The sequence below is a fragment of the Notothenia rossii genome (assembly GCF_949606895.1).
Source record: "Notothenia rossii genome assembly, chromosome: 4".
NCBI classification, from domain to species: domain Eukaryota; kingdom Metazoa; phylum Chordata; class Actinopteri; order Perciformes; family Nototheniidae; genus Notothenia; species Notothenia rossii.
In genome coordinates, this window is record NC_136902.1 from 95,943,554 (window position 1) to 95,955,125 (window position 11,572).

An 11,572-nucleotide genomic window follows, 5' to 3' on the forward strand; every position below is an offset into this window, starting at 1 on the left:
GTAGATCTACAGCTGAAGCCTCGCGCTTTCTTTAACTCTGAGCTCATGTTGTTTGTTTGTTTATCACATTGTTTACTGTAGTTCAAACCGTTAGAGAACTGCAACCGGGAGGCTTCATAACGTGGAGCAGCGCGTGAGAGGGAACACGTGCTCCATGCAGGTAAGCTAACAGCTACAGCTAATAAACAACTGTAGATTCAGAAAGTACCCGGATCAGCCTACTGAGCATGCGCAGTGGAGTTCCGCTCTGTCAGTCAGAGTAATTTAATTTAAATATCCTGTCTTTTTACATTTAAATATGAATATTACTGTTCTGAAGTCCACTGAGACTAATGTAACATTTGTGATATTGGGCTATATAAATAAACATTGATTGATAAAGACCCCATCAGGATTATAAAGACCCCCAGTATTTGTATTTACCTTCACATCTCAAAACATTCTCTTGATCAGCTAGTTTGATCAGCTTGATCAGCTTCATGTCCTTTCTATATTCATGTTGCTCTGTTGGGGGAGCCTTCAGTGTCTCCTCTCCATGTCTCCTCTGTAGATGCTACATGGTGAGAGACACTTGAAACTTGTGTTATTGCTGATTAACCCAACTTACTGTAACTGTGTAAATGTCCCATCCTCTGCAGGTGAGCACCTCCAGGTGAGCTGGAGACTCTGCTGTACATCTCCATCACCTCTCCGGGACCAGGACTCCATGACGGACCATAAAGCCTCTGTACCTGCACAGACTGAGGGGATGGAGCAGGGCCCCCCTCAGGTGCTGGGGGTCAGTGACTCCGCCCACCCTCAGGTGGTGGGGGTCAGTGACTCTGCCCCCCCTCAGGTGGTGGGGGTCAGCAGGTGTGACTCCGCCCCCCTGCTGTGGAGAGATCAGGACCTGAGGGCAGTGAGGGAGCGGTGCCTGGTGGGGGCGCTGTTAGGAGCCCTGCCTCGGACCCCCCGACAGAACGGGAGGCTGGGGAGACCCCTGCTGCTGCTGCCAGAGGAGGAGCGGCTGCTAACAGAGCTACATGCTACAGCTAATGCTAACCAGGTGAGTACTAATGCTAACTAGGTGAGTGTACCTGTACACAACACACACCTGGCTAACAGCAGGTAAACTCACCTGGGGGGTGTACTACGAAGCAGGATGTTCTCTTAGCGGCTAACTTCAGGGAAAACTCTGGGTTTCCGGTCCTACGAAGCTGGTTCTCTTCTTAGCAGGCTAAATCTCCATGGTAACTGATGCTGAGCGGCTAGCCTGCCCCGGAGCAGGTTAGGTTGCAGGCTAAGAGCTCAACTCAAGATGGTGTCTTAGACGGGGCAGTGATATCATAAACCTGTTCATGTACGCATTCAAACACTTGTTCTGTTACCAGCTGTATTCACCTTGCAGGTGCAGCTATGTGGCTTTGATCCTGGATCAAGTGTTTAAGTCATGGATGTTTAAAGTTTAACTTCTTCATATGTCTAATATTAAAGTTGACTTTTCATTCAGGAAGTATGACGCTGCGCTGTCAGTATGCTTCTCCATGTTTGTGATTGGTCGAATGCTCCAGATACCACCCCTTTCATGTGAACGCTCACCTAACTAGATAGGACACGGCTGGCTTGAGCGATCCACTTGATAACCAGCGTCGTAGGACCGTTTAGTGAGAGCGCGTATGTTTTGGATTAGACCAACCGGCTAACTCCAACATATCCAGGTTAGGTTGAACCAGCTTCGTAGTATACCCCCCTGGTTAAAGCAGGTAACCAGGTGAGTTTAACCAGGTGAGTTTACCTGCTGCTAACCAGGTGTGTGTTGTGTTGTGTGCAGGGTGGAGGGGGGGTGCAGCTCAGTCTGCAGGTGAATCAGCACCTGGAGGAGCAGGAGAGGAGCTTGGAGGAGCAGAGAGTCCTCGCTCTGCAGGACAGGAAGTCAGCGCTGCTGCGCGCCATGACATCATCACACACAGGTGAGAGCAGTGACATCACACAAACAGGTGAGAGCTGTGACATCATCACACACAGGTGAGAGCAGTGACATCCTCACACACAGGTGAGAGCAGTGACATCACACAAACAGGTGAGAGCTGTGACATCATCACACACAGGTGAGAGCAGTGACATCCTCACACACAGGTGAGAGCAGTGACATCATCACACACAAGTGAGAGCAGTGACATCATCACACACAGGTGAGAGCAGTGACATCACACAAACAGGTGAGAGCTGTGACATCATCACACACAGGTGAGAGCAGTGACATCACACACACAGGTGAGAGCAGTGACATCCTCACACACAGGTGAGAGCAGTGACATCATCACACACAAGTGAGAGCAGTGACATCATCACACACAGGTGAGAGCAGTGACATCATCACACACAGGTGAGAGCAGTGACATCATCACACACAGGTGAGAACCGTGACATCATCACACACAGGTGAGAGCAGTGACATCATCACACACAAGTGAGAGCAGTGACATCATCACACACAGGTGAGAGCAGTGACATCATCACACACAGGTGAGAGCAGTGACATCATCACACACAGGTGAGAGCAGTGACATCATCACACACAGGTGAGAACCGTGACATCATCACACACAGGTGAGAGCAGTGACATCACACACACAGGTGAGAGCAGTGACATCACACACACAGGTGAGAGCAGTGACATCACACACACAGGTGCGAGCAGTGACATCATCACACACAGGTGAGAGCAGTGACATCATCACACACAGGTGAGAGCAGTGACATCACACACACGGGTGAGAGCAGTGACATCATCACACACAGGTGAGAGCAGTGACATCACACACACAGGTGAGAGCAGTGACATCATCACATCCTGCTCCTTGTTCTGCTCCAGGACTGGAGTGCACCGGCTGGGCTCAATAAAGTAGTTCTTAACTCCAACGTCGGGCTGAGGTACGTCTGACTTAGTGATTCAAATGTACACCGAGTGCACAAAGCCTGACTAGTCACTCCTCCCCCTCAGGTTCTTTGGGCCCCTCAGAGGCCCTGCGCGGCCACCTGGAAGCCCTGCACCGCAGCTTTACCTTCCCCCGGGGGGCGATGGCAGTACAGCTGAGCACGGCAAGGGCGGGGCTTCATCACTGCCACGAGGACCGGGCCTTCCTCAGGGCCCAGCAGCCAATCACAGCGCAGCACGACTCCAAAGCCGCCGCCAGGTACCAGGTGTTCAGAGACCTGAGGGGGCGCGGCTTCTACCTGACGTCAGCCGGGAAGTTCGGAGGAGACTTCCTGGTTTACCCAGGTGAGAGGGAGCAGGACAAATGCACACAAAATACAAGAGTGTTTAGAAGTGAAGACAAAACAACAACAACAACAACAACAACAAAAACACCACCTGAACCACCTGAGTTCTACACCATGTTGTTCATACCATGACCTCTTAACCAATAAAAGCCCTCACAGACCACCTGACTCCTAAACATCAGAACCAAGCGGCCTGCTCAGCGCTCCAACAGTAACACATGACAGCTCCAACAGTAACACATGACAGCTTCAACAGTAACACATGACAGCTTCAACAGTAACACATGACAGCTCCAACAGTAACACATGACAGCTTCAACAGTAACACATGACAGCTCCAACAGTAACACATGACAGCTTCAACAGTAACAAATGACAGCTTCAACAGTAACACATGACAGCTCCAATAGTAACACATGACAGCTTCAACAGTAACACATGACAGCTCCAATAGTAACACATGACAGCTTCAATAGTAACACATGACAGCTTCAACAGTAACACATGACAGCTTCAACAGTAACACATGACAGCTTCAACAGTAACACATGACAGCTTCAACAGTAACACATGACAGCTCCAACAGTAACACATGACAGCTCTAACAGTAACACATGACAGCTTCAACAGTAACACATGACAGTTTCAACAGTAACAAATGACAGCTCCAATAGTAACACATGACAGCTTCAACAGTAACACATGACAGCTCCAATAGTAACACATGACAGCTTCAATAGTAACACATGACAGCTCCAATAGTAACACATGACAGCTCCAACAGTAACACATGACAGCTCCAACAGTAACACATGACAGCTTCAACAGTAACACATGACAGCTCCAATAGTAACACATGACAGCTTCAACAGTAACACATGACAGCTCCAACAGTAACACATGACAGTTTCAACAGTAACACATGACAGCTCCAATAGTAACACATGACAGCTCCAACAGTAACACATGACAGCTCCAACAGTAACACATGACAGCTCCAACAGTAACACATGACAGCTCCAACAGTAACACATGACAGCTTCAACAGTAACAAATGACAGCTCCAACAGTAACACATGACAGCTCCAACAGTAACACATGACAGTTTCAACAGTAACAAATGACAGCTCCAACAGTAACACATGACAGCTCCAACAGTAACACATGACAGTTTCAACAGTAACACATGACAGCTCCAATAGTAACACATGACAGCTCCAACAGTAACACATGACAGCTTCAACAGTAACACATGACAGCTCCAATAGTAACAAATGACAGCTCCAACAGTAACAAATGACAGCTTCAATAGTAACACATGACAGCTCCAATAGTAACACATGACAGCTTCAACAGTAACACATGACAGCTCCAACAGTAACACATGACAGCTCCAACAGTAACAAATGACAGCTTCAACAGTAACACATGACAGCTTCAACAGTAACACATGACAGCTTCAACAGTAACACATGACAGCTCCAATAGTAACAAATGACAGCTCCAACAGTAACACATGACAGCTTCAACAGTAACACATGACAGCTCCAACAGTAACAAATGACAGCTTCAACAGTAACACATGACAGCTCCAATAGTAACAAATGACAGCTTCAATAGTAACACATGACAGCTTCAACAGTAACACATGACAGCTCCAACAGTAACACATGACAGCTTCAATAGTAACACATGACAGCTTCAATAGTAACACATGACAGCTTCAACAGTAACACATGACAGCTTCAACAGTAACACATGACAGCTCCAATAGTAACAAATGACAGCTCCAACAGTAACAAATGACAGCTTCAATAGTAACACATGACAGCTCCAATAGTAACACATGACAGCTTCAACAGTAACACATGACAGCTCCAACAGTAACACATGACAGCTCCAACAGTAACACATGACAGCTTCAACAGTAACACATGACAGCTCCAACAGTAACAAATGACAGCTTCAATAGTAACACATGACAGCTTCAACAGTAACACATGACAGCTCTAACAGTAACAAATGACAGCTTCAACAGTAACACATGACAGCTCCAACAGTAACACATGACAGCTTCAACAGTAACACATGACAGCTCTAACAGTAACACATGACAGCTCCAACAGTAACACATGACAGCTTCAACAGTAACACATGACAGCTTCAACAGTAACACATGACAGCTTCAACAGTAACACATGACAGCTTCAACAGTAACACATGACAGCTCCAACAGTAACACATGACAGCTTCAACAGTAACACATGACAGCTCCAACAGTAACACATGACAGCTCCAACAGTAACACATGACAGCTTCAACAGTAACACATGACAGCTTCAACAGTAACACATGACAGCTCTAACAGTAACACATGACAGCTCCAACAGTAACACATGACAGCTTCAACAGTAACACATGACAGCTTCAACAGTAACACATGACAGCTTCAACAGTAACACATGACAGCTCTAACAGTAACACATGACAGCTTCAACAGTAACACATGACAGCTCCAACAGTAACACATGACAGCTTCAACAGTAACACATGACAGCTCCAATAGTAACAAATGACAGCTTCAACAGTAACACATGACAGCTCTAACAGTAACACATGACAGCTCTAACAGTAACAAATGACAGCTTCAACAGTAACACATGACAGCTCTAACAGTAACACATGTCAGCTCTAACAGTAACACATGACAGCTCTAACAGTAACACATGACAGCTCTAACAGTAACACATGACAGCTTCAACAGTAACACAGGACGGCTCCAACAGTAACACATGACAGCTTCAACAGTAACACATGACAGCTCCAATAGTAACACATGACAGCTTCAATAGTAACACATGACAGCTCCAATAGTAACACATGACAGCTCCAACAGTAACAAATGACAGCTTCAATAGTAACACATGACAGCTCCAATAGTAACACATGACAGCTTCAATAGTAACACATGACAGCTCCAATAGTAACAAATGACAGCTCCAACAGTAACAAATGACAGCTTCAATAGTAACACATGACAGCTCCAATAGTAACACATGACAGCTTCAACAGTAACACATGACAGCTCCAACAGTAACACATGACAGCTCCAACAGTAACACATGACAGCTTCAACAGTAACACATGACAGCTCCAACAGTAACAAATGACAGCTTCAATAGTAACACATGACAGCTTCAACAGTAACACATGACAGCTCTAACAGTAACAAATGACAGCTTCAACAGTAAAACATGACAGCTCCAACAGTAACACATGACAGCTTCAACAGTAACACATGACAGCTCTAACAGTAACACATGACAGCTCCAACAGTAACACATGACAGCTTCAACAGTAACACATGACAGCTTCAACAGTAACATAGGACAGCTTCAACAGTAACACATGACAGCTTCAACAGTAACACATGACAGCTTCAACAGTAACATAGGACAGCTTCAACAGTAACACATGACAGCTCCAACAGTAACACATGACAGCTTCAACAGTAACACATGACAGCTTCAACAGTAACACATGACAGCTCCAACAGTAACACATGACAGCTTCAACAGTAACACATGACAGCTCCAACAGTAACACATGACAGCTCCAACAGTAACACATGACAGCTTCAACAGTAACACATGACAGCTTCAACAGTAACACATGACAGCTCTAACAGTAACACATGACAGCTCCAACAGTAACACATGACAGCTTCAACAGTAACACATGACAGCTTCAACAGTAACACATGACAGCTTCAACAGTAACACATGACAGCTCTAACAGTAACACATGACAGCTTCAACAGTAACACATGACAGCTCCAACAGTAACACATGACAGCTTCAACAGTAACACATGACAGCTCCAATAGTAACAAATGACAGCTTCAACAGTAACACATGACAGCTCTAACAGTAACACATGACAGCTCTAACAGTAACAAATGACAGCTTCAACAGTAACACATGACAGCTCTAACAGTAACACATGTCAGCTCTAACAGTAACACATGACAGCTCTAACAGTAACACATGACAGCTCTAACAGTAACACATGACAGCTTCAACAGTAACACAGGACGGCTCCAACAGTAACACATGACAGCTTCAACAGTAACACATGACAGCTCCAATAGTAACACATGACAGCTTCAATAGTAACACATGACAGCTCCAATAGTAACACATGACAGCTTCAACAGTAACACATGACAGCTCCAATAGTAACACATGACAGCTCTAACAGTAACACATGACAGCTTCAACAGTAACACATGACAGCTTCAACAGTAACACATGACAGCTCCAACAGTAACACATGACAGCTCTAACAGTAACACATGACAGCTTCAACAGTAACACATGACAGCTTCAACAGTAACACATGACAGCTCCAACAGTAACACATGACAGCTTCAACAGTAACACATGACAGCTTCAACAGTAACACATGACAGCTTCAACAGTAACACATGACAGCTCCAACAGTAACACATGACAGCTCCAACAGTAACAAATGACAGCTTCAACAGTAACAAATGACAGCTTCAACAGTAACACATGACAGCTCCAATAGTAACACATGACAGCTTCAACAGTAACACATGACAGCTTCAACAGTAACAAATGACAGCTTCAACAGTAACAAATGACAGCTTCAACAGTAACACATGACAGCTTCAACAGTAACAAATGACAGCTTCAACAGTAACACATGACAGCTCCAATAGTAACACATGACAGCTTCAACAGTAACACATGACAGCTCCAATAGTAACACATGACAGCTTCAATAGTAACACATGACAGCTCCAATAGTAACACATGACAGCTTCAACAGTAACACATGACAGCTCCAACAGTAACACATGACAGTTTCAACAGTAACAAATGACAGCTCCAATAGTAACACATGACAGCTTCAACAGTAACACATGACAGCTCCAATAGTAACACATGACAGCTTCAATAGTAACACATGACAGCTCCAATAGTAACACATGACAGCTCCAACAGTAACACATGACAGCTCCAACAGTAACACATGACAGCTTCAACAGTAACACATGACAGCTCCAATAGTAACACATGACAGCTTCAACAGTAACACATGACAGCTCCAACAGTAACACATGACAGCTCCAACAGTAACACATGACAGCTTCAACAGTAACACATGACAGTTTCAACAGTAACACATGACAGCTCCAATAGTAACACATGACAGCTCCAACAGTAACACATGACAGCTTCAACAGTAACACATGACAGCTCCAACAGTAACACATGACAGTTTCAACAGTAACAAATGACAGCTCCAACAGTAACACATGACAGCTCCAACAGTAACACATGACAGCTCCAACAGTAACACATGACAGTTTCAACAGTAACACATGACAGCTCCAATAGTAACACATGACAGCTCCAACAGTAACACATGACAGCTTCAACAGTAACACATGACAGCTCCAACAGTAACACATGACAGCTCCAACAGTAACACATGACAGCTCCAATAGTAACAAATGACAGCTCCAACAGTAACAAATGACAGCTCCAACAGTAACACATGACAGCTTCAACAGTAACACATGACAGCTCCAACAGTAACACATGACAGCTCCAACAGTAACACATGACAGCTCCAACAGTAACACATGACAGCTCCAATAGTAACACATGACAGCTTCAACAGTAACACATGACAGCTCCAATAGTAACACATGACAGCTCTAACAGTAACACATGACAGCTTCAACAGTAACACATGACAGCTTCAACAGTAACACATGACAGCTCCAACAGTAACACATGACAGCTCTAACAGTAACACATGACAGCTTCAACAGTAACACATGACAGCTTCAACAGTAACACATGACAGCTCCAACAGTAACACATGACAGCTTCAACAGTAACACATGACAGCTTCAACAGTAACACATGACAGCTTCAACAGTAACACATGACAGCTCCAACAGTAACACATGACAGCTTCAACAGTAACAAATGACAGCTTCAACAGTAACACATGACAGCTCCAATAGTAACACATGACAGCTTCAACAGTAACACATGACAGCTCCAATAGTAACACATGACAGCTTCAATAGTAACACATGACAGCTCCAATAGTAACACATGACAGCTTCAACAGTAACACATGACAGCTCCAACAGTAACACATGACAGTTTCAACAGTAACAAATGACAGCTCCAATAGTAACACATGACAGCTTCAACAGTAACACATGACAGCTCCAATAGTAACACATGACAGCTTCAATAGTAACACATGACAGCTCCAATAGTAACACATGACAGCTCCAACAGTAACACATGACAGCTCCAACAGTAACACATGACAGCTTCAACAGTAACACATGACAGCTCCAATAGTAACACATGACAGCTTCAACAGTAACACATGACAGCTCCAACAGTAACACATGACAGCTCCAACAGTAACACATGACAGCTTCAACAGTAACACATGACAGTTTCAACAGTAACACATGACAGCTCCAATAGTAACACATGACAGCTCCAACAGTAACACATGACAGCTTCAACAGTAACACATGACAGCTCCAACAGTAACACATGACAGTTTCAACAGTAACAAATGACAGCTCCAACAGTAACACATGACAGCTCCAACAGTAACACATGACAGCTCCAACAGTAACACATGACAGTTTCAACAGTAACACATGACAGCTCCAATAGTAACACATGACAGCTCCAACAGTAACACATGACAGCTTCAACAGTAACACATGACAGCTCCAACAGTAACACATGACAGCTCCAACAGTAACACATGACAGCTCCAATAGTAACAAATGACAGCTCCAACAGTAACAAATGACAGCTCCAACAGTAACACATGACAGCTTCAACAGTAACACATGACAGCTCCAACAGTAACACATGACAGCTCCAACAGTAACACATGACAGCTCCAACAGTAACACATGACAGCTCCAACAGTAACAAATGACAGCTCCAATAGTAACACATGACAGCTCCAACAGTAACAAATGACAGCTTCAATAGTAACACATGACAGCTCCAATAGTAACAAATTAGAGCTCCAATAGTAACAAATGACAGCTCCAACAGTAACACATGACAGCTTCAACAGTAAAACATGACAGCTTCAACAGTAACACATGACAGCTCCAATAGTAACAAATGACAGCTCCAACAGTAACACATGACAGCTTCAACAGTAACACATGACAGCTTCAACAGTAACACATGACAGCTCCAACAGTAACAAATGACAGCTTCAATAGTAACACATGACAGCTCCAATAGTAACACATGACAGCTTCAACAGTAACACATGACAGCTCCAACAGTAACACATGACAGCTCCAACAGTAACAAATGACAGCTTCAATAGTAACACATGACAGCTTCAACAGTAACACATGACAGCTCTAACAGTAACAAATGACAGCTTCAACAGTAACACATGACAGCTCCAACAGTAACACATGACAGCTCCAACAGTAACACATGACAGCTCCAACAGTAACACATGACAGCTCCAATAGTAACACATGACAGCTCCAACAGTAACACATGACAGCTCCAACAGTAACACATGACAGCTCCAACAGTAACAAATGACAGCTTCAATAGTAACACATGACAGCTTCAACAGTAACACATGACAGCTCCAACAGTAACACATGACAGCTTCAACAGTAACACATGACAGCTCCAACAGTAACACATGACAGCTCCAACAGTAACACATGACAGCTCCAACAGTAACACATGACAGCTCCAATAGTAACACATGACAGCTCTAACAGTAACAAATGACAGCTTCAACAGTAACACATGACAGCTCCAACAGTAACACATGACAGCTCCAACAGTAACACATGACAGCTCCAACAGTAACACATGACAGCTCCAATAGTAACACATGACAGCTCCAACAGTAACACATGACAGCTCCAACAGTAACACATGACAGCTCCAATAGTAACACATGACAGCTCCAACAGTAACACATGACAGCTCCAATAGTAACACATGACAGCTCCAACAGTAACACATGACAGCTCCAACAGTAACACATGACAGCTCCAACAGTAACACATGACAGCTTCAACAGTAACACATGACAGCTCCAATAGTAACACATGACAGCTCCAACAGTAACACATGACAGCTCCAACAGTAACACATGACAGCTCTAACAGTAACACATGACAGCTCTAACAGTAACAAATGACAGCTTCAACAGTAACACATGACAGCTCTAACAG

The 11,572-nt window shown here is 44.3% G+C and overlaps 1 protein-coding gene across 1 annotated transcript; it reads left to right on the plus strand.

Moving 5' to 3' along the window:
- Window positions 1–5: 5 nt before the first annotated feature.
- Window positions 6–3,411, plus strand: tsen34 (TSEN34 tRNA splicing endonuclease subunit). The gene is made up of 4 exons (XM_079677897.1): window positions 6–160; window positions 639–1,045; window positions 1,811–1,949; window positions 2,984–3,411. The coding sequence occupies exons 2-4, from the start codon at window positions 707–709 to the stop codon at window positions 3,394–3,396; spliced, it is 891 nt and encodes a 296-aa protein (XP_079534023.1). The 5' UTR covers window positions 6–160; window positions 639–706; the 3' UTR covers window positions 3,397–3,411.
- The last annotated feature ends 8,161 nt before the right edge of the window (window positions 3,412–11,572 follow it).